Source organism: Bufo gargarizans, chromosome 4 (assembly GCF_014858855.1).
Source record: "Bufo gargarizans isolate SCDJY-AF-19 chromosome 4, ASM1485885v1, whole genome shotgun sequence".
Classification (NCBI taxonomy): domain Eukaryota; kingdom Metazoa; phylum Chordata; class Amphibia; order Anura; family Bufonidae; genus Bufo; species Bufo gargarizans.
The window spans coordinates 319559137-319584674 of record NC_058083.1 but is presented as its reverse complement, the minus strand read 5'-3'; the positions used below and the strand labels follow the sequence as shown (position 1 = coordinate 319584674).

General features: G+C 40.5%; 1 protein-coding gene across 11 annotated transcripts in view; it reads right to left on the bottom strand.

Annotated features, from left to right (window-relative positions):
• Positions 1 to 25538, bottom strand: part of EYA4 (EYA transcriptional coactivator and phosphatase 4) — a 309340-nt gene that overhangs the window by 109752 nt on the left and 174050 nt on the right. For 6 of the 11 annotated variants that reach the window (XM_044289386.1, XM_044289387.1, XM_044289389.1 and 3 more), the window contains one exon: positions 6720 to 6812. The exons of 3 other annotated variants lie outside the window; for them this stretch is intronic. In XM_044289386.1, coding sequence (XP_044145321.1) covers positions 6720 to 6812 — 93 coding nt within the window. The remainder of the gene's footprint in view (positions 1 to 6719; positions 6813 to 25538) is intronic. 2 more of the 11 variants (XM_044289385.1, XM_044289388.1) reach the window with 1 other exon arrangement.

The following is a 25538-nucleotide window of genomic DNA, read 5'->3' as shown; positions in this document are numbered from 1 at the left end:
TCTCCGATGGTATGGAATTGCATTAGTGCCTATGGCATAGGCAGCCTAAACATCTGGAATGGCACTATCAATGTTGAACAGTATACAGAGGTTTTAGAGCAACATATTGTATGCTCTCATCCAGACAATGTGTCTTTCATGGAGGGCCTATTACAGCAATTTTAGCATTGCTAAACCACATATTGCATCCATCATAACAGCGTTTTTTCTAAGAAGAAGTTCAATGGTAGACACAGCCTAGTCTCAACATTTTTTAGATATGTTGAGGCTATCAATTTCTAAATGTGTTATTTTTTTTTCCATTAAATGTTAAAATGTCTCGCTTTCAACATCTGATAGTGTTCTATGATATTGTGAATAAAATGTGGGGGCTATGAGATTTGTAAATAATTTCATTCTGCTTTTATTTACATTTATTTACATTTTACACAGCGCAGGGGCGTAGCTATTGGGGGTGCAGAGGTAGCGAACGGGCCCAGGAGCCTGAGAGGGCCCAGAGACCCTTGTGCCACATAAGAAGAAATCGGTACTAGAGAAAGTGCATGCTAGTCAAGTTACAGCTCTGGCTGAAGGGAAGGGGTTAGGTCAACAATTTGGCTATGTGTTTCCCTGCCCCTGACCACAAAGCACTGAGGGAAGGGGGGGGGGGGCCCAAGCTGAACTCTTGCAACAGGGCCCATGAGCATTTAGCTACACCCCTGACACAGCTACCCAACTTTTTTGAATTGGGGTTGTGTATATATATATATATATATATATATATATAAATATAGTACTGTGCAAAAGCTTTAGGCAGGTGTGGAAAGAATGTTATAAATTGAGAATGCTTTCAAAAATAGAAATGTTAGTAGCTTAAATTTATTGTGCAGTAGGACATTGACCCCAAATGTACAGTCAATGTCATTAAGAACTTCAGCTTAAAGAACAAGAAGTCCTGGAAGTGATCATATGGTCCCCTCAGAGCCCTGTTCTCAACATCATCAAGTCTACCTGGGATTACATGAAGAGACAGAAGGATTTCAGCAAGTCTACATCCAAAGAAGATCTGTATTTAGTTATCCAGGATGTTTGTAACAATCTCCCTGCCGTGTTCCTTCAAAAACTGTCTGCAAGTCAATCTAAAAGAACTGATGCTGTTTTGAAGGCGAAGGGTGTTCACACCAAATATTTGATTTATATATATATATATATATATATATATATATATACAGTACAGACCAAAAGTTTGGACACACCTTCTCATTCAAAGAGTTTTCTTTATTTTCATGACTATGAAAATTGTAGATTCACACTGTAAGCATCAAAACTATGAATTAACAGATGTGGAATTATATACATAACAAAAAAGTGTGAAACAACTGAAAATATGTCATATTCTAGGTTCTTCAAAGTAGCCACCTTTTGCTTTGATTACTGCTTTGCACACGCTTGGCATTCTCTTGATGAGCTTCAAGAGGTAGTCACCTGAAATGGTTTTCACTTCACAGTTGTGCCCTGTCAGGTTTAATAAGTGGGATTTCTTGCCTTATAAATGGGGTTGGGACCATCAGTTGTGTTGTGGAGAAGGCAGGTGGATACACAGCTGATAGTCCTACTGAATAGACTGTTAGAATTTGTAGTATGGCAAGAAAAAAGCAGCTAAGTAAAGAAAAACGAGTGGCCATCATTACTTTAAGAAATGAAGGTCAGTCAGTCCGAAAAATTGGGAAAACTTTGAAAGTGTCCCCAAGTGCAGTCACAAAAACCATCAAGCGCTACAAAGAAACTGGCCCACATGCGGACCACCCCAGGAAAGGAAGACCAAGAGTCCCCTCTACTGCGGAGGATAAGTTCATCCGAGTCACCAGCCTCAGAAATCGCAGGTTAACAGCAGCTCAGATTAGAGACCAGGTCAATGCCACACAGAGTTCTAGCAGCAGACACATCTCTATAACAACTGTTAAGAGGAGACTGTGTGAATCAGGCCTTCATGGTAGAATATCTTCTAGGAAACCACAGGCAACAAGCAGAAGAGACTTGTTTGGGCTAAAGAACACAAGGAATGGACATTAGACCAGTGGAAATCTGTTCTTTGGTCTGATGAGTCCAAATTTGAGATCTTTGGTTCCAACCACCGTGTCTTTGTGCGACGCAGAAAAGGTGAACGGATGGACTCTACATGCCTGGTTCCCACCGTGAAGCATGGAGGAGGAGGTGTGATGGTGTGGGGGTGCTTTGCTGGTGACACTGTTGGGGATTTATTTAAAATTGAAGGCATACTGAACCAGCATGGCTACCACAGCATCTTGCAGCGGCATGCTATTCCATCCGGTTGGCGTTTAGTTGGACCATCATTTATTTTTCAACAGGACAATGACCCCAAACACACCTCCAGGCTGTGTAAGGGCTATTTGACCATAAAGGAGAGTGATGGGGTGCTGCGCCAGATGACCTGGCTTCCACAGTCACTGGACCTGAACCCAATCGAGATGGTTTGGGGTGAGCTGGACCACAGAGTGAAGGCAAAAGAGCCAACAAGTGCTAAGCATCTCTGGGAACTCCTTCAAGACTGTTGGAAGACCATTTCAGGTGACTACCTCTTGGAGCTCATCAAGAGAATGCCAAGAGTGTGCAAAGCAGTAATCAAGGCAAAAAGTGGCTACTATGAAGAACCTAGAATATGACATATTTTCAGTTGTTTCACACTTTTTTGTTATGTATATAATTCCACATGTGTAATTCATAGTTTTGATGCCTTCAGTGTGAATCTACAATTTTCATAGTCATGAAAATAAAGAAAACTCTTTGAATGAGAAGGTGTGTCCAAACTTTTGGTCTGTACTGTATATATATATATATATATATATATATATATATACACATCAAAAGTAGGGCAGCACTCCTTTGCCAACTGTAAAGTGGGTGCCAGCGGTAACCCCTCGATTCTGGGTAGTAGACAAGTCGCAAAAATCCCCGGCACTCCTTAAAAGTGAAAAATGTGCTATTTATTTACACATGTCCTACAGTAATGTTTCATTTCTCTCTCAGAACCTTTTTCAAACCAAGTCTTGGCTTGAAAAAGGTTCTGAGAGAGAACCGAAACGTTGCTGTATGAAATGTGTGAATAAACAGCACATTTTTCACTTTTAAGGAGTGCTGTGGATTTTTGCGACATATATAAATATATATAAATATATATATATATATATATATATATATATATATAGTATACGCATGAAGTATACATGATGAAACCATCCATTCTTATATAGCTATAGTTTAGCTTTCAATGAAGGGGAAGTTTGTTCTGCAGAATAATTCCCAAAGGACTGAGGTTTTGAAGTGCTCAAAGTTTGTCATAGTAACACACTGAAATCAGATGAGGAGACAATGGTGTTTCTATCCTCTGCTATTTAGGTTTTGTTAAGCTTTATGCATAGGCTTTAGGAGAAATATATCAAAACAGGTAAAAATGAAAAGTGGATTCTAGCACATTTTGGAAAATTACCTGCAAAACGACTTTTCCTTTGCACCACTTGTTATGCATTTGCCTAATTGATCTTCCTGTAACTCAACCAGTAGAGTCAGATTATGCTATATAAATTTTTTTAACCACCATTCTACTCGCTTGATTTAGCTCATGATTCTGAACAATCCTCTTTAGGGGGCCCTCTCTATAACTCTACATGCCTAAGGGTACTTTCACACTTGCGGCAGAGGATTCCGGCAGGCAGTTCCGTCGCCGGAACCACCTGCCGGATCCGTCAAAATGTATACAAACTGATGGCATTTGTCAGACGTATCAGGATCCTGATCCATATGACAATTGCATTGAAATGCTGGATCTCTCTCTCCGGTGTCATCCGGAAAAACGGATCCGGCATTTATTTCAATTTTTTTACGGTCTGAGCATGCGCAGACTGCAATACCGGATATGTTTTGCCAGAACACTCGGGGCCGGATCTGGCATTAATGCATGTCAATAGGAAAAAAATGCCGGACCCGGCATTCCGGCAAGTGTTCCGGAATTTTGGACGGAGATAAAACTGCAGCATGCTGCGGCATTATCTCCGTCCTGAAAAGTCAAAAAGACTGAACTGAAGATATCCTGATGCATCCTGAATGGATTGCTCTCCATTCAGAATGCATTAGGATAAAACTGATCAGTTCTTTTCCGATATTGAGCCCCTAGGATGGAACTCAATGCCAGAAAATAATAACGCTAGTGTGAAAGTACCCTTAGAAGACAAACCATTTAGTGCACACATGTTACAGTGGACATGCTATTCTATGGCACAGGTCAGCATGGTGCAGAGCGATAAAAGCTGAGAAGATTTATATATAGTTTTGTGGGATCTAATTCAGTATAACTTGATATTTAGTGATGTAAATCCCTACTTATTTGGGTTCAGTGGGTGTTCTGAGTGATTGACAGTACATCTGCCCCAATGCGATAATTTTATTCATGCTGTTCCAGGAAGAATAACAAAGGAACAGCACAATACAGAATTCTAAGAAAGGGTGTTCTAAAATGATCACATCATGGAGAATACAATTATTTACTAAAACAGAAATGACCGAATTCTTCTCCATATTGATGAAGGTCAAACACCCTGAAGCAGCTGTATGGGATGCTTGTCTATGGATATGAGCATTGGCTATTTTCCTTTGTCATATTCCAAGTGGCTTGTTAAAAAGTTGAACATTGACTCAAAGAAAGAAAAAACTGATATGCTGGCTCACCCCACAATAACAAGGAAGGTGCTGCTAGGTCTTATTGATCCACCACGTCAACAATGAAAATTATGTCAAAACAGCTAGTATGGACCGAGCACTCACATCTAGATTACCAGGTAAAATAACAATTTATTAAAAATTATAAAACATATAAGCATATAAAATTCCAACAAAAACCAGAGGTAGTTACTACAATTCCAACAATGAAGCTGATGTTGCTGCAGATACATACATGCAGGTGTATACAGGTGTATATAAGATGGCAAATATAGATGGCAAAATATAGTGTCTTGTTCTACTGTAGATAAAATGTCTTGCCCTGGATAAAAATATATTTAGTGCACTTAATACCACAGGATCCTCAATGGCATATTTCCGGCTCTCTGTGGCGTCCCACTGGGCCTGGACTGCCAATACCACGATTACCTCTCCAGATGATTTTCGTATTTGTTTCTTTTCCCAGTAAGCGGAGCAGGTAAGAAGTGTATCTGTGTCCTCAGCAGTCATAGGACTTGTGGTATATCACATTTTGTGTCACGTGACGTGAGCTTAAGGGCGGGTCATGGAATGTTCGTTTGGCTAGCCAACAAAGTCCAGTAAAGGATTAAACTTCATGAAAAAGTCCTTCTTAGGTGGGCAGGTATCGTCCATACGCGTTTCAGGACTTACTCTTGACCCCTTCCTCAGTGGTAACCTGCCATAATGATCATCCCTCTTTTTTATTGGCAGTCCAGGCCCAGTGGGACACCACAGAGAGCCAGACTTTATGCCGTACCATGCTGTGTTACAGAACTAACATTTATGCCAATATATTTGCACATTTGCACATGCTGTGGTTGAGCTTTGAGAAACAGGTCAAATCACTTTGCTTTTAAAGGACTATACCCCTGTAAAGGGACGATATATGCCATTGAGGATCCTGCGGTATTAAGTGCACTAAATATATTTTTATCCAGGGCAAGACATTTTATCTAGAACAAGACACTATATTTTGCCATCTTTATTTGCCATCTTATATACACCTGTATACACTTGCATGTATCTGCAGCAACATCAGCTTCATTGTTGGAATTGTATTAACTACCTCAGATTTTTTTGTTGGAATTTTATATGCTTATATGTTTTAGAGTTTTTAATAAATTGTTATTTTACCTGGTAATCTAGATGTGAGTGCTTGGTCCATACTAGCTGTTTTGCCCTTTCCAATAGACTACACTAGCGAGAAGGTTATTTTTCTTTGAAAGATACCTCTTTGCATTACAACTATAACACAATTATCTATAAATCTGATATAGCATGCGTCCTTTGAAAAGGATAGCATAGGCTCCCTTCAAATGCAGAACAGGTCCCCAAATATAATGGCTTGGGTGGGGGGCTAAAAAGTAATTATATATTTTACTGGCAAAATTGTTTGACCTTACTGCAGTGAGGTTAAATGGCCTAGGCAAAGGACTAATTATCATGGCCCCAATTTTAAGGTCAACGAAAAGGTCTTTATGATTGATGATTTTAATATTAATTATTAAATGTTTTTATAGTTTCCATAGATACATACATACTGAGTGGAATTTCTTTTTAATTACTTAGCATGCATTCCCAGATAATAGATCCCATTTGGCATGCTACCAGTCCTATATACATAATATCACATTTCCAAGTATTAAGAGATTGCAAGCCTCGATTTAATAATAAACCAAAAGCATTACAATTAAATGTGTCCATTAGCAATAAAATTGCATCTGCAAAGAGCCACAGAGTGAAGACCTTGCATTTTCTAGATCTCAAGTTCCCTCCAATGTCTTAACTGTTATAGAAAATTTATGCTTGAAAACTAATTGCAGGCATTTACAGGCATGACATTTTGGACCTATTCCACTTCGAAACTTTCAGAAAATGTAACAAGGCTGTTGCCAGACTTGAGATTTCAGAGGCTATGTGTATTAGTCTGGATTACACATTTTCTGCTTCTTTAATGTGTGTAATATGTCATCAGATTGCTTTACCTGACCCAGTAAAAGTGTCAAGCGATCCATCTCCAGTTGTGGTGGTGGTTTCATTGCTGTTCATTGGCTCTGTTTTGACTGCAAGAAGAGACACTACATAGAAGAATAAGCAGAGATAAGTTTCTTTTTCTAAATTTTCAGCCTAGGCCTCATGCCCATCTTTCACTAGAAATATCAGTTCTCATGCAGTAGAAAGATTAGGAAATTTGGGAAGTATAGCGAGTAATAAAGACTTATAAAATCAGACATGCCGTAAGAAATGCTATATACTGGACCCTCTTAGTCATATGTGAGCAGTGAACAACCAATTCCAAGGCATGGAAAATGGAGGCCTTTGTGACTAAATATTTTAATGGAATTCCAGTTGCATGATCTGCACCAAACTTTCCTAACGCACAGTAGTACAGTACAATGCAAGTGAGAGGGGTATTTTTAGGCTTTCATTGTATTTTCTAACCGGTGTGAAAAATGAAAAATGTAGCTTCTACCAGACATCTCTAAGGCCACTCATGTTGTGGGAATAATAAGAACAAAAAGGTAAAATTCACACATGGCAGATTTGTTGCCGACATTTTTTCACCTGTCCTATTCATTTGACTGAGGAAGAAGGCAGAGCAGCGCTTTATCGGTAGGAACGTAGGGTAAGATGTTAGATTTGCAGGTTAGAGATTCACACCATGAAGGGTTGCGCTGGGAAAACAACACCCAATACAGTATGTAGAAAATGTTGGCATTGCTAGTGCAGCCAGGCTTCTCCCTCAATGCACAATGTGTGAGGTTAGGATACCAGAAGTGAAGAGGATGTGGGATAGGCGGCAGCACAACCAGTTAAGTCCAAAAGCGTAAATCTTTGAAAAGTATCTTTATTAAAGCTACAGATGTAGTAGAGTTAACACACATACTTTATGAGATGTGTTATCTAAACTAAATGCATTAAGCAAACACCTTCAATTGCTTTTCAATGGCTTTGTTTATTCTAAACAAAAATTAAACTAAACCAAAGATCTGTTCATATGTATAACTGTTACAGTGCTAAAAGGTGCCCGGGTTTCATAGATAATGTTTCCTATTTCTATTGAGAAGTCCTAACTGCTTCCAGTGGGAGTTGATGGCATCTGGTGATCTACTGTAGGTGATTTGATCACAGATACTCAGGTCTAGCTATATAGGTTGAACATATGCCTTTTCATATGATATGTAAATATTACTCTAACTGTATATAATAACATAGCTTATTACGTTATTCAGTACTACCAAAAAAAAACATGTACACATGTACAGTATGGTATAATTTGTCAGTGGTAGACAACCACCCTTGCAAAACAGCCATAAATATGCTATGAAAAGTGCTTGTCTTTCTTGCATATATGGTATTTATAACTTTTCTATGCACGTTATTATGATTGTTATTTATATGATCAGATGTATTATTACCATCTTGATAAACATATATGATATATTATGCAAATTAGCATTGAATAAAGATGGTAAAATAACAGGTTTGCTTTGCACAGTTGCTGCTCATTTCCTTGATTTTATAAATTTATTGGGTGTCTGAAGGGAGCATAAAGTAGTAATAGACACCAAAATTTCAGCAGTACTTGTCAATAAAACCACAGTTTATCAGTTGTAGTATGAGGCAAGTGTTGTATGGCCAGGAGTCCTCTCAATGATATGCATGAACTCAAGACTCCTCCATATCTATGAGTGTCAATCGGGGTAGAGGGAACCTGCTGCTTATGAATACACAGACTCCTGGATCACATGGTGCTCAGTTTGCACTGCACCTGATAAACTGTAATTTTATAAAAGCTACTAAACACTGACAGATATGTGACACAGCGCTATAATCATAGCATAAACCTGGTGAAAGATTCCCTTTAAATAAACAACATTGTCAAATCATTCCAGTTGACGATCTGTTCAAACCCTTTGCTTAAAACAAATCCTGTGCTACTTAGCAATCTTCACCAGAGACCTAGCCAAATAAAATATCAGCATTAAACATACTGTATATGCTAAGCATATGCAAATTAGAATCTAAACATCAAAACTAAGGAACATGTATTTTGTACAAATTGCCTTTCTTATAAAACTCAAAGCTTATAGGGCGGTACATATAGCTCAATTGGCTAATAGAATTAGAGATCTATTGAGATCATTACCATATTGTGCCACTTATTGACACCTCCACAAATGATCATATTCATCCTTTGAATTTTTCACTTCACATTGTGTCATGTTTTTGCTGAGTAGACTTTCAAAGACAAGAAATCATTGATTGTCAATACACTTCCTGAAAGCACAGGACACCTGATATAGTTTGGCTCCCCTCCCTATCAGAAATTATTGATTTTATTATTTTTGCCTTTACTGCCTCTTCTAGTTATAATGTTGATTTATTGTTTAAACAAATTCACTTATTTTACTTTGATAAAGTCAAATGAGCCCAAATTGTCATTATTATGTCAAGCCCATGTGCATACAGGTGAAACTCGAAAAATTTGAATATCGTGCAAACATTCATTTATTTCAGTAATGCAACTTAAAAGGTGAAACTAATATATGAGATAGACTACATGCAAAGCGAGATATTTCAAGCCTTTATTTGTTATAATTTGGATGATTATGGCTTACAGCTTATGAAACCCCCACATTCACAATCTCAGAAAATTAGAATATTACATGAAATCAATAAAAAAAGGATGTTAAATAGAAAAATGAAGGACCTCTGAAAAGTACAATCATGCATATGTACTCAGTACTTGCTTTGGGCCCCTTTTGCATCAATTATTGCCTCAATGTGGTATGGCATGGATGCTATCAGCCTATGGCACTGCTGAGGTGTTATGGAAGACCAGGATGCTTCAATAGCAGCCTTCAGATTTTCAGCATTTTACAGTCTCATGTCTCTCATCTTTCTCTTGGCAATGCCCCATAGATTATATATGGGGTTCAGGTCAGGCAAGTTTGCTGGCCAATCAAGCACAATAATCCCAAAGTAATTGAACCAGGTTTTGGTACTTTTGGCAGTGTGGGCCAAATCCTTCTGGAAAATGAAGTCACCATCTCCATAAAGCTCGTCTGCGGAAGTGCTCCAAAATCTCTTGGTAGACGGCTGTGTTCACACTGGATTTAATAAAGCACAGTGGACCAACACCAGCAGATGACATGGCTCCCCAAATCAACACAGACTGTGAAAATTTCACACTGGACTTCAAGCATCTTGCATTGTGTGCCTCTCCATTCTTCCTCCAGACTCTGGGTCCTTGGTTTCCAAACGAGAGGCAAAAGTTGCTCTCATCAGAAAAGAGGACTTTGGACCACTGAGCAATAGACCAGTTCTTTTTTTCTTTTGACCGTGGATCCGTCTGTGTGTGGTGGATCTTGATGCACTAACTCCAGCCTCAGTCCACTCCTTGTGAAAGTCACCAACACTTTTGAATGGCCTTTTCCTGACAATCCTCTCCAGGCTGCAGTCATCCCTGCTGCTTGTGCACCTTTTTCTTCCACACTTTTCCCTTCCACATAACTTTCTATTAATGTGCTTTGATACAACACTTTGGGGACATCCAACGTCTTTTGCAATTACCTTTTGAGGCTTTCCCTCCTTATGTCAGTGATGGTTTTCTGCACAACTGTCAGGTCAGCAGTCTTTCCCATGATTGTGATTCCTACGAACCAGACTAAGAGATGTTCCACATAACTTTCTATTAATGTGCTTTGATACAACACTTTGGGGACATCCAATGTCTTTTGCAATTACCTTTTGAGGCTTTCTTTCCTTATGTCAGTGATGGTTTTCTGCACAACTGTCAGGTCAGCAGTCTTTCCCATGATTGTGATTCCTACGGAACCAGACTAAGAGACAATTTAAAGGCTCAGGAACCCTTAGCAGGTGTTATGGATTAATTAGCTGACTTGAGTGTGACAATTTTAGCTTAGAATATTGAACCTTTTCACAATATTAAAATTTTCTGAGATTGTGAATTTGGGGTTTTCATAAGCTGTAAGCCATAATCATCCAAATTATAACAAATAAAGGCTTAAAATATCTCGCTTTGCATGTAATGAGTTTATCTCATATATTAGTTTCACCTTTTAAGTTGCATTACTGAAATACAGTAAATTAACTTTTGCACAATATTCTAATTTTTCGAGTTTCATCTGTATATTCAATCATTTAAAGCCTCACAAATTTAATATGTAAGTTGTACATTTCTTGGGTCCTTTATGTTTGGGGTTCCAATTCCTCTAAAGGAACCAGATATTTGCATAAAAGATGATGAATTCAACAGAAGCCATGTAGATAATTGAAAGAACTATATAAGAAAAAATAATAATGGTAAGAGGTTGTCAAGTTGACACTTTACCTATACCATGCTATTAAATATTGAAGTTAAGGGCATAATACCATAGAAGCAACTCATACAGCCTCCATGGGACACCTGAAGAGAGGTGACCCATTCCAAATTAGTCTCATACCCATTTTAATGAGTGGAGAGTATATGCACAATGATGTGATCTCTAGATGTGCTGCAATTGTTGCAAAGAAAGAAGTGGAAAATAGGTTTAGAATACCGGAGCCAAAGTTGTCAGTAATGTGGCTGTGCAGTGGCGTTGCGAGGGGGGTGCGGGGGGTGCGGGCCGCACCGGGTGACACCAGTCTGATGGGGTGTCACCCGCCGGCCGCCGGAGTTCTCCTTAACTAACTAACTTTAGGCAGGGCCGGCGCTTCCATAGAGGCAGGGGGGGGGGGCTCTCTCCCTCCCCCTGTGCTGCTGCTGCCGCTGCCTCCGCCAATGAGAAGAGGGTTGGGAGGAGGAAGGGAGGGGCTGTGGCCACTGCGCCACCAATGAAGAAAACTGACCTGTAATACAAATACAGCAGGCGGGTGCCGGAATCAAATAGCCGCCACCCGACCTCTATGACAGGGAGCGGCACCTGAGGGGTTAACTGCCACTGATCGCAGCCCCCTATCATAGAGGTCGGGTGCCGGCTATTTCATTCCGGCACCCGCCTCCTGTATTTGTATTAACATTGAGTGCGCCCCCCCCCCCAGTATAATAACATTTTGTGCACCCCCCCCCCAGTATAATAAACATTTTGTGCACCCCCCCCCCAGTATAATTAACATTTTGTGCACCCCCCCCCCCAGTATAATAACATTTTGTGCACCCCCCCCCCAGTATAATAAACATTGGTGGCGCAGTGGGAAGTGCCAATGAGGGTTAAAAAAATAAATGAAAAAATGAACTCACCTCCTCCAGTTGATCGCATAGCTGCCGGTCTCCTGTTCTATCTTCAGGACCTGTGGTGACATCACTGAGCTAATCACATTGTCCATTACCATGGTGATGGATCATATGATGTACCATGTGATGACCACAGTGATGTCACCACAGGTCCTTTCACCGGTCCTGAAGATAGAACAGGAGACCGGCAGCTATGCGATCAATTGGAGGAGGTGAGTTAATTTTTATTTATTTTTTTAACCCTCATTGGCACTTCCCACTGCGCCACCAATGTTTATTATACTGGGAGGGGGCCGCACTCAATGTATATTATACTGGGGGGGGGGGGGGCGCTCTCAATGTATATTATACTGGGGGGGGGTGGCCGCACTCAATGTTTATTATACTGGGGGGGGGGCGCTCTCAATGTATATTATACAGGGGGGGGAGGCGCTCTCAATGTATATTATACTGGGGGGTGGCCGCACTCAATGCTCAATGTTTATTATACTGGGGGGGGCGCTCTCAATGTATATTATACTGGGGGGGTGGCCGCACTCAATGTTTATTATACTGGGGGGGGCGCTCTCAATGTATATATACTGGGGGGGTGGCCGCACTCAATGTTTATTATACTAGGGGGGGGCGCTCTCAATGTATATTATACTGGGGGTGGCCGCACTCATGTTTATTATACTGGGGGGGCGCTCTCAATGTTTGATATACGGGGGGGGGCGCTCTCAATGTTGATATACTGTGGGGGGGGGCGCTCTCAATGATATTATACTGGGGGGGTGGCCGCACTCATGTTTATTATACTGGGGGGGGCGCTCTCAATGTATATTATACTGGGAGGGGCGCTCTCAATGTTTGATATACTGGGGGGGGGGGCGCTCTCATGTTTATTATACTGGGGGGGCGCTCTCAATGTTTATTATACTGGGGTGGCGCTCTCAATGTTTATTATACTGGGGGGGCGCTCTCAATGTTTGATATACTGGGGGGGGCGCTCTCAATGTTTATTATACTGGGGTGGCGCTCTCAATGTTTATTATACTGGGGGGCGCTATCAATGTTTGATATACTGGGGGGGCGCACTCAATGTTTATTATACTGGGGGGGCGCTCTCAATGTTTATTATACTGGGGGGGCGCACTCAATGTTTATTATACTGGGGGGGCGCACTCAATGTTTATTATACTGGGGGGCGCACTCAATGTTTATTATACTGGGGGGGCGCTCTCAATGTTTATTATACTGGGGGGGCGCTCTCAATGTTTATTATATTGGGGGGGCGCTCTCAATGTTTATTATACTGTGGGGGCGCACTCAATGTTTATTATACTGGGGGGGCGCTCTCAATGTTTATTATATTGGGGGGGGCGCTCTCAATGTTTATTATACTGTGGGGGCGCACTCAATGTTTATTATACTGGGGGGGCGCTCTCAATGTTTATTATACTGGGGGGCACTCTCAATGTTTATTATACTGGGGGGGCGCTCTCAATGTTTATTATATTGACCTTCTACTAAGCATTCTGTATTCAGAATGCTATTATTTTCCCTTATAACCATGTTATAAGGGAAAATAACACAGTGAATAGACTTTCATCTTAGCAACCTAGCGTGAAAATCGCACCGCATCCGCACTTGCTTGCGGATACAATGCGATTTTCACGCAGCCCCATTAACTTCTATGGGGCCTGCGTTGCATGAAAACGCACAACATAAAGCATGTTGCGATTTTCACGCAGCGCACAAGTGATGCGTGAAAATCACCGCTCATCTGCACAGCCCCATAGAAGTGAATGGGTCCGGATTCAGTGCGGGTGCAATGCGTTCACCTCACACATTGCACCCGCGCAGAAATCTCACCCATGTGAAAGGGGCCTAAGGGTGAATAGGACAAGGGTTCCAGCCCCTAAGGGGGCTAATAGTAAGTGAAAATAAAACACAAACACTAAGGCTACTTTCACACTTGCGGTAGTGTGATGCGGCAAGCAGTTCCGTTGTCAGAACTGCCTGCCAGATCCGCCGATCTTGATGTGACTGAAAGCATTTATGAGATGCATCCGGATGCGGATCCATCTCACAAATGCATTGCAAGAATGAATCCATGTCTCCGCTTGTCATGCAGACAGACGGATCCGTCTTGTATCTTTTTACACATTTTTACCGGCATGCGCAGACCGAAAGGACGGATCCGGCATTCCGGTATTTTGAATGCCGGATCTGGCACTAATACGTTCCTATGGGAAAAAATGCCGGATCCGGCATTCAGGCAAATCTTCAGTTTTTTTCGCCGGAGATAAAACCGTAGCACGCTGCGGTTTTATCTTTTGCCTGATCAGTCAAAATGACTGAACTGAAGACATCCTGATGCATCCTGGACGGATTACTCCATTCAGAATGCATGGGGATATGACGGATCAGTTCTTTTCCGGTATTGAGCCCCTGTGACGGAACTCTATGCCGAAAAAGAAAAACACTAGTGTGAAAGTGCCCTAAAATATTAAGTTTAAATCCCCCCTTTCCCAATTTTACATATAAAAAATATATACAATAAACATATTACATAGCGCTGCGTCCGAAAAGTCCAAACTATTAAATTATTAAAAAATATCTCCTATGCGGTGAGCATTCGCCATTTTTTAGTCACCTTGTCACCCCAAAAAATAGGATAGGACTGTTCTATTATGGGCCGAACGTTTCATAAAATGCGAAATGCACGTGGCTTTTTTGCTTGGTATTGAGTATCGCAATACTTTTTATGGTGATGAAAGCGAATCAAAATTTTGGTATTGAAACAACCCTACGCCGATCTGATCGGCGTAGCAGTTGTCACGATACCAAAATTTTCATTCGGTTTTGATTTGGCGACTAAAAATGTAATTTGGCTCCTAAATTTTTCAGTTCAGGAGCCAATGGCTACTAGGTATTTTTTTTAGTCTGGAGCCCTGCTATCAGAGGCCGGCGCAGGCGGCGCGATGACGTCATCGCGCCGCCTAAGCCCTGAGCCGTACACAGCGCGGGACACAGGCCAGAAGAGGCCTGCATCGCATCGCTGCCAAAGAGGTAAGTGTTTTTTTCCTTTTTTTTTTTTTTTTTTTCTGTACAATACTGATGGCTAGTGGCACATGATAGGAGAGGCCCTATGGCTAGTGGCACATGATAGGGGGGGCCGCCTATGGCTACTGGCACATGATAGGGGGGCCCTATGGCTACTGGCACATGATAGGGGGCCCTATGGCTACTGGCACATGATAGAGGGGCCCTATGGCTACTGGCACATGATAGGAGGGCCCTATGGCTACTGGCACATGATAGGGGGGCCCTATGGCTACTGGCACATGATAGGGGGCCCTATGGCTACTGGCACATGATAGAGGGGCCCTATGGCTACTGGCACATGATAGGGGGGGCGCCTATGGCTACTGGCACATGTTGATGGGGGGCTTAGGCTACTGGCACATGATTAAGGGGCATCTATGAGGGCACATTTCACTGGCACATTATTGGGGGACATCTATGGGGGCACTTCTTACTGGCACATTATTGGTGGCACTATAGGGGCATCTACTGAGGCCACAAAGAACGGTTATTTTATATGGGGGCTCTGTATAGGGGCATTTTATACTGGGACACATTGTGTTGGGTACTATGGGGAAGGGGGGAGAGGACTACTACGGGGCACTGAGAAGGGGTATTTTATGCTTACAAATTATGGGGGACACTGAGGGCATCTACTGGCGCACTATATATCGGGCATTTTATACTGGTACATTATGGGGGCACTAGGGGGGAGAGGAGCACTATGGGGGCATTTACTGGGGTCACTATATAGGGGTATTTTATACTGGCACATTATGGAGGCACTATGGGGACATTAGCTCAACTGGGGACATTACAGGGGGGTATTTTTTGCACTGACACATTATAAGGAGAATTATTTCTACTGGGGGGAGGCATTATGGTGGGCGTTATTACTCCCCCATGGTATGACCCCCTAGTAGCAGCACCAGCCTCTCCCTGCTCTGCTATCCCTCTGCCCCTTCTCCAAATCCTTATTATGAAATCTTTCTCATTAGGATAAAACACATCATCAGCTCCGCCGAGCCCCCGGCCAAAGTGTTGAAGTGGCGTCCGAGATCGCCAAGTAATTGTAAGTTTGCATATGAAATATGTTTGTTATATACATATAGCCTACACTGTCAGGTGTCACCCGGGGGGGGTGACACCATTTTCTACCGCACCGGGTGACACCAGCCCTAGCAACGCCACTGTGGCTGTGTCAAGCAGAACCTGAAAAATACCTAATTGTCATTTTCATTATGGAAACCACCCAGTCTATGGAGTGTAAGGAAAGTGGCGGTTTTGGCCACTATGCAAACCACCCATTTTGTCAACTTGGTTCCTCTGGTAGAGGCACCTATTTTATTTGCATCCACATCCTCCATAAGCACATGCAGTTAAACACAATGGTGAAGCAAAGAGTTGTCAGCATCCTGCCATCCTGCTCCACCATTTACTGTGCAATCAGTGATTTGGCACAGACAGGGGCAGTGAAGTGACATAATCACACCTGTTGCACTTAGCCTTAAAATAACCTGAGGGGGTTCATCATGAGAACATGGAGAACATGAGCTAAGTGAGTATGCCCTATGTGTGTGTGTGTGGGGGGGGGGGGGCACAGCAGAGGACATTATACTGTATGATGGGCACATGTAGGGAGCTTTATACTGCAGGAGGGTTACATGTAGAGGGCATTATACTGTATGAGAGAAACATGAGAGCATTGTACTCTATAAAGGGTGCTGCAGGGGGAAATATATTTTGTCAGGGGCAAATCATACTGTATTGGAGGTACATAAGAGTGGGTATTATACTGTGTGAGGGACACATAAGTGGTCACCATGTAAGTGGTGTGATGGGACAAAGCATTGCAGTGCAATGGGGTGGAGCTTAAAGGGGTTGTCCGAGTTATTTTTTTTTTGTTCTTTGTATGTTTCTAACTAGGCAAATTTAGGGACTTTACAATTCACTTTCACTTTATCTCCAGTTGCTGCTTTCTCATATTTCACTGAGGGTCACATGACCTGTGATGTCAGCTTCTCAACCCTGCTCTGATGATGTTTTGTGCACAAGCCAGAGAGAGTAGATATGTGCCTGTACACCAGACGTCACTGTGCTGGCCACGCCCCCTGCACTGCTGGCTGCTGCTTATTGCTCTCTCTCTCCCTGGATTCTTGAGGAAAAACATTAACCCCTTCAGCTGCACATACTCAGGGCTGAAGGCTTTACTGAGTAGCTGCAGGCAGTGAGGAGACAAATGATCAGCAGAGGAGCTGACAGAGGAATTCTGCAGACCATTGCACAAGAACAGGTAGGGAGAAGATCCTCTGTGTATCAGTAGTGTCATTGTACAGCGGGGACTTGTAGTCGTACAGATACAACATGCTGCTGAGTATCCCTGCAGGCAGACATGTCACTCAGGGCAGCACTTATATTTACTCCCTTTGCAGAGCAGAGGGAGGTGTAGAGATTGATTTTATTGCAAGTAAACAAAGGGCCAGAAAAGAACCAGGGAAATTAGGAAATATATATTTTTTGCCTAAAACTTGCTTAGCTTAGTTATATATTGCTGCCCATCAGATTTACAGTGCTATATATTTTTTTTCAGTAACTCAGACAACCTCTTTAATGGTGCAACAGGGGTCCCCAGATTTAACTTTAGGGTCTCAGAAATGCCAAATCCACCCCTGGGTAAGTAACTGATCAAGTTTTGTGCTATGTTAAAATAGTCTTCATTTGAACACATTATATCCATTTAGGAAACCTAATTATGTGGGCTCTTAGGCAAGGTGGCTTATAGTCATTACTCTTTACACAAGTCACTTTTTTTAATCTTATTTTTATGTGATGGGCAAGATATAAATATGCCAGGGTATATGCATCGACTTGAAATATAACCTTGTGAAATCTTTTACACCTAATTCATTCGACAGGTGTCAAACACAAACGGCACATATTTTTTCAGGGCACATAATTATTTTACTTTGTGCCAAGGCAGAATGATTTATTTTCAGTCATTACAACATGATAAAGGAGAAATGAGCAGATGCTAAGAGCATCCCCAGAGCACTTTATATACTTTGATTTCATCCAGTGTCAGATAGTCTAAATTACAGTAGCATTCAGCAATAAGCGTTCCATAATCCTACAGAACTGAATGTAAGAACTGGCTGACCTTCCCAATGGTAACCTGATGATTACTGTCCTGATCCCTGACCAGATCTAAACAAACAATATTACAATTTCTGTTTCCCCACAGAAAAGAGGAGTTGAATTTTGTCAGTAATTTCATTCAAAGTAAAATGTCTTTTTTCTAGGAGTTAAGAAAATCTTATTAAAAAATTCAGTCACTGGGAAAACTAGTAATGTTTTTCTTACTGTCTCAATTTTATTTTTTACTTTTTAGAGATTTTTTTTCTAATCTTCGTGCCCTATAGTTATTTTTGTAATTCCTGAATTCCAGTTTAGAACACACTGGACAGAACTAATCTTGTTTTTTGGCCACAATCCCTATATAATGGATGAAAATGGTACATATACTTTATCCAGGATTTTAAGTATTATAAATTGCCACCAAAAATGTTAATGGGTTTTAAAATCTTAGCACAGAGAGACTATATGGTAGAATAACTAATATTAACCATGTAAATACAAGTAGGATTAAAGGGCTTTGGCAATATATTAAAGTGGAACTGAACATACTGGACTAAATAACAAAGGGTAGCATATTATACTGGACTAAATAAGTGAGGATAACATAGCATATTCTACTAAATAAGTAAGGGTAGCATATTATACTGTACTCAATAAGTGAGGGTTCAAATAAAAGAAAAAAGTATCCCACGGGGCAAAATCACCCAATAGTTGGAGTAATATCGATTCTTGTTTATTAAGGCAAGTGGTACAACGCGTTTCGGGGTTTAACCCCTTCTTCAGGTACAATTGTCTTGCATACATACAGATAAAAATGCATACATTTAAATACAGTAAAAAACCGCCAAAAACACACAAGGGGCGGGGTAGGGGCGGGTCAGTGGGCGGTACTGAATGAGCTCTCAAAGCTAGGTGAACAGAAGGGTTAAAAACACTCAACTACTTATTAAAATTATTTATTAATATGTGACTTAAGTGTCCCTGCCAAAGGTAGATCTTTCACAATGTTGCGATTTCCATTAATTGTTATAGTACAAGCGTAATTCAATATAGGATTCCGGATAATGCAGGACCTTAAGAGGTCATGTGATGCGGTCACATGACTATACCATGTGACCGCCGTCAATAGGAGACCGCGGACGTCTGTGGAGGAAAGAGCGGCCGCTGAAAGCAAGGGGCGGTCACCTGAGGAAGCCGCCGGTCACGTGTGGAGAGACGTCACGCTCCGTCTCTAGGTAACTAAGACGCTTCGGCTGCGTCAGAGAGTGGGAGTGTCCGGCCGGACTGGCTTGAAGGAATGTATTCGTGCTAACCCGGCTAAATGCAGTGGGACCTAGCAATACATTCATGCCGCACTGGCTACACACAAGGAGACCTATTGGGGGGGACAAGATTTTGGACATGATTTTGGACTAGAACATAATGAATATTATATGAATGATATATAGTAGGTGATTAAAATATTAGATAAATAACATTATAAACTGATATTAAGCTATATTAAGATATCAAAGGGTTGGGAGATGAAAATTGTATTCATTTCAGACAGCTAGTGATCTAAAATATAATAATTGGAAATAAACTATGTTGGATGAAGAAACTAAATATAAATGAGTTTAAATTGGATTAAATATGTATACTTAGTGTATACGACACATATATTCATTGCATAGGGTGGCAACAGGAGCGGGATACGAGGAGAATAAATAAAATCTGCAATCGACGTGATTGTAAAGTCTGGTTTGATGGCTGGCTTAATGATGTCTGCTTTGTTAGATGCTGTAGGGGGGAGGTGGTTGACAGAAAATGATTGTCCATTGTTGATATGAGAGGGAAAAAGGGACACAACATGGGTTATACACGGAAAAAGTTGTTGGGGCTAAAGTATTAGCATAAATGGGGGAGGGGGGGAGTACTGGGTTTCATAAATTGATTTCAAAAGCCTCATTCAGGCCGTATGGTTTGAGACATTTTAATTTATATATCCAGAACATCTCGCGTTTCCTCAAAGTCTCGATGATGTTATATCCGTTTGATCAGACTTGTTCGATCGGGGTCACCGTGAATCCCAAAAAATAACCTTGGTGATGGACAGTAGCATGTCTGGAGATGCTATGCTGGAGGAATTTTTTCTTCACATTGGATCTGTGCTTATTGAGTCGATTGCGCAAAGTCTGAATGGTGCGCCCTATATAAATTAAACTGTCTCAAACCATACGGCCTGAATGAGGCTTTTGAAATCAATTTATGAAACCCAGTACTCCCCCCCTCCCCCATTTATGCTAATACTTTAGCCCCAACAACTTTTTCCGTGTATAACCCATGTTGTGTCCCTTTTTCCCTCTCATATCAACAATGGACAATCATTTTCTGTCAACCACCTCCCCCCTACAGCATCTAACAAAGCAGACATCATTAAGCCAGCCATCAAACCAGACTTTACAATCACGTCGATTGCAGATTTTATTTATTCTCCTCGTATCCCGCTCCTGTTGCCACCCTATGCAATGAATATATGTGTCGTATACACTAAGTATACATATTTAATCCAATTTAAACTCATTTATATTTAGTTTCTTCATCCAATATAGTTTATTTCAAATTATTATATTTTAGGTCACTAGCTGTCTGAAATGAATACAATTTTCATCTCCCAACCCTTTGATATCTTAATATAGCTTAATATCAGTTTTTAATGTTATTTATCTAATATTTTAATCACCTACTATATATCATTCATATAATATTCATTATGTTCTAGTCCAAAATCATGTCCAAAATCTTGTCCCCCCCCAATAGGTCTCCTTGTGTGTAGCCAGTGCGGCATGAATGTATCGCTAGGTCCCACTGCATTTAGCCGGGTTAGCACGAATACATTCCTTTAAGCCAGTCCGGCCGGACACTCCCACTCTCTGACGCAGCCGAAGCGTCTTAGTTACCTAGAGACGGAGCGTGACGTCTCTCCACACGTGACCGGCGGCTTCCTCAGGTGACCGCCCCTTGCTTTCAGCGTCCGCTCTTTCCTCCACAGACATCCGCGGTCTCCTATTGACGGCGGTCACATGGTATAGTCATGTGACCGCATCACATGACCTCTTAAGGTCCTGCATTATGCGGAATCCTATATTGAATTACACTTGTACTATAACAATTAATGGAAATCGCAACATTATGAAAGATCAACCTTTGGCAGGGACACTTAAGTCACATATCAATAAATAATTTTAATAAGTAGTTGAGTGTTTTTAACCCTTCTGTTCACCTAGCTTTGAGAGCTCATTCAGTACCGCCCACTGACCCGCCCCTACCCCGCCCCTTGTGTGTTTTTGGCATTTTTTTTACTGTATTTAAATGTATGCATTTTTATCTGTATGTATGCAAGACAATTGTACCTGAAGAAGGGGTTAAACCCCGAAACGCATTGTACCACTTGCCTTAATAAACAAGAATCGATATTACTCCAACTATTGGGTGATTTTGCGCCGTGGGATACTTTTTTCTTTTATTTGAATTACTGGCTTTCTGCGGGATCCCAGGCATCCCTGAACAGGAGCACTTATCCCGGGCTGCATACCATCCGTTGCAAGGAGTTTATGGCAATTCGATATATGTCCTCATTAGAGTTGTGCCTAAACTAGCACAACTCCACCAGGTGAGCCTCACCAGTGGAGATACTTATTTTATTCATCTTTTAACATTATTACCCTATGGTGCGCCATTATTTTTTGTTCTCTAGTGGAACGACGCCTGTTTCCAATAAGTGAGGGTAACATATTACACTGGACTAAATAAGTAAGGGTAGCATGTTATACTGTACTCAATAAGGGAGGGTAGCATATTATACTGGACTAAATAAGTAAGGGTAGCATATTATACTGGACTAAATAAGTAAGTATAGCATATTATACTGGACTAAATAAGTAAGGGGTAACATTTTACCTTATGCTAGCCTAAATAAATAAGGGTAGCCCTGGAGCTACCAGAAAATAATAAACTGTTATTGAGGAGTCCCTCTTGTTTAATCGATAAACAATTCTATTATGCCTTGATTCTCAGATTGGGGTGAATAACCTGTCTTGTTCTACTGTTATTAGGGTGTCCCTCTTGTTTAATTGATAAACCATTCTATTACGTCTTGATTCTCAAATTGGGGAGAATAAGCCATCTAATTTTACTGTTATTGAGGTTCCCACCTTGTTTAATAAATAATCAATTCCATTAGGCCTTGATTCTAAAATTGGAGTGAATAAGCTTTCTAATTTTACTGTTATTGGGGTGCCAACCTGCCTGTCATGCACAGTGACTGTTTTGATACCAGAAAAGACTAGCTATGCATGTTGCTGCAATACACAGTGATGTACAGTGAGATACACTATCCCTGCAGACCGGGATATAGCTGATTTAATGTGCTTTGTGACTAATTAATTCAGAACAAAGCACATTTTTTTGAAAAATTTGGTGAAGCGTCTGAATTGAATTTTTTTAAATTTCACTCATCTCTATCAATCACTATTCCCTATACTGTGGAGGATATCGATGCATGTAAAGGTAGCTGTCTCCTCACTGACGAGCTGGGGCTTGTCAGGAAGGAAAGCTTCCTTCCTGACAATCACCTACAAAATCAGCCAGTTTAAAGGGGCCTTAAGGGGGAACATGATATATATATATATAAAAATGGGAAAAATAGGACTGCACTCCAGAATAAAAGTGAAATATGAAAACTTTTATTCACCCATAATATGGCAAACTTGCGACGTTTCCGCTCACAAGAGCCTTCCTCAAGCATAGAAACATTTTCACTGTTTCTATGCTTAAGGAAGGCTCTTGTGAGCCGAAACGTCGCAAGTATGCCATATTATGGGTGAATAAAAGTTTTCATATTTCACTTTTATTCTGGAGTGCAGTCCTATTTTTCCCATTTTATATTATTTGGGTATTGCCGTTGCCCTTCGTTGGACATTGCACCCGTTTTTTGGATGGTGCTCCCGCTGGACTTTTCTTTCAATATAAATATATATATATATATATATATATATATATATATATACATATACACAGATATATACATAGTTGAAATCAGAAGTTTACATACACTATATGAAAAGACAAATATGCATGTTTTTCTCAATATCATGAAATCAGAATAAACCTTTCCTATTTTTGGTCAACTAGGATTATCAGAATTATTATTATTTGCCAAATGCCAGAATAATGAGAGAGAGAGAGAGAGAATGTTTTAAGGCATTTTTATTACTTTCTGCAATGTCAAAAGTTTACATACACTAAGATTACTATGCCTTTCAACAATTCTGGACTGCCCATAAGATGATGTCATGTGTTTGGAAGCTTCTGTTAGGTTTGTTGGCAACATCTGAGTTAATTATAGACACATTTGTGGATATATTTAAATGCACACCTGAAACACACTGTTTCTTTGTGTAGCGTCATGGGAAAGTCTAAATAAATCAGCCAAGATATCAGGAAGAGAATTGTGGAATTGCACAAGTCTAGCTCATTCTTGGGTGCAATTTCAATATACCCGAAGGTGCCTTGTTCATTTGTACAAACAATTATACGCAAATACAAACAAGATGGGAATGTCCAGCCATCATACCGCTCAGGAAGGAGACTGGTTCTGTGTCTCAGAGAGGAACCTGCTTTGGCCTGACATGTGCACATGTGCAAATCAACCCAAGAACAAAAGCAAAATATCTTGTGAAGATGATGGCAAAAGCTGGTAAGATTGTGTCAATATCCATAGTCAAAAGAGCCAGGAAGACGCCATTACTCCCAAAGAAACATAAAAAGCCAGATTAATGTTTGCAAATGCACACAGGAAAAAGAACAACATTTTTTAAGACATGTCCTGTGGTCTGACAATTATTATTTTTAACTTTTTGGCCATAATGACCATCATTATTTAGAGGAAAAAGGGAGAAGCTTGGAGGACCAACTGTGAAACAAGGGAGTGGTAGCATTATGTTCTGGGGTTGTTTTGCTAAAGGAGGGACTTGTGCACTTCACAAAATAGAAGATGGCATCATGGGGAAAGAAGATTATGTGGAAATACTGAAGCAACATCTCAAGACAGCAGCCAGGAATTTAAAGCTTAGGCAGAAATGGGTCTTCCAAATGGACAATGACCCAAAGCATATTGCCAAACTGGTTACAAAGTGGCTTAAGGATAACAAAGTTAATGTTTTGGAGAGGCCATCACAAAGCCCTGATCTCAATCCTATTGAAAATTTATTGGCAAAGCTGAAAAGGCAGGTGCGAGCAAGGCGACAAAAAAACATGGCTCAGTTACACCAGTTTTGTCAGGAGGAATGGGCCCAAATTCTAACCAACTATTGTGAGAAGCTTGTGGAAGGATATTAAAAACATTTAACCCGAGTCATATAGTTTAAGGGCAATGGTACCAAATAATAATAAAATGTATGTCAACTTTTGACTTTTCAAAAAGCAATAAAAATGCTTTAAAACATTCCCTCTCTCTCTCTATCTCATTATTCTGGCATTTGGCAAATAATAATAAAAATAATAATTATGGTAATCCTAATTGACCAAAAACAGGAAAGGTTTATTCTGATTTCATGTCAGATATTGAGAAAATATCATATGTGTCTTTTTATATAGTGAATGTATTTTCAACTGTATATATATATATATATATATATATATATATATGTATAAATATATATATATATATATATATATATATATATTTATATGGCCCTTACAAATACGGTGAAAAGCTGTTCCAGGTAAAGTCCCCTCAAAAGATGGGAGAAGGAAAATTTCAGTCTCCAGGGGCATCAAGGCTTCTAATCTTTACTATAAGAACTGTAAATCTGTGGAATAGTCTACCTCAGGACATGGTCACAACAGGGACAGTGGGTAGTTTGAAAAAAGGCTTAGATAAATTCTTAAAAATAAATAACAATGCTTATGGAAATGTGTAGTTATCTGGGTCTCACTCTCCTTTTCTAAAATTCAGATCCCCACCTGTCCCTTGGTCGAACTTTATGGTCTTTTTTCAAATGTGTTAAATATGTAACTATATTATATTGCACTGCAAGTAAGGGTAGCATATTATACCAAACTAAAAAGTAATAGCACAGAATATATAATATGCTGCAATTCTCATGCAACGCAGAACTGATGCATGAAAAAAATGCTTATGTACACAGACCCATTGAAATGAATGGGTTAGGATTCAGTGCGGGTGCTATGCGTTCACATCACTCATTGCACCCACGTGGAATACTCACTCGTTTTAAAGGGGCCTTAGTGTAGCCAGTGCTGAGGGGGATGGGGGATGTAAAATTTAGAGAGAGACCCTTATGGATTAAATTGAGAC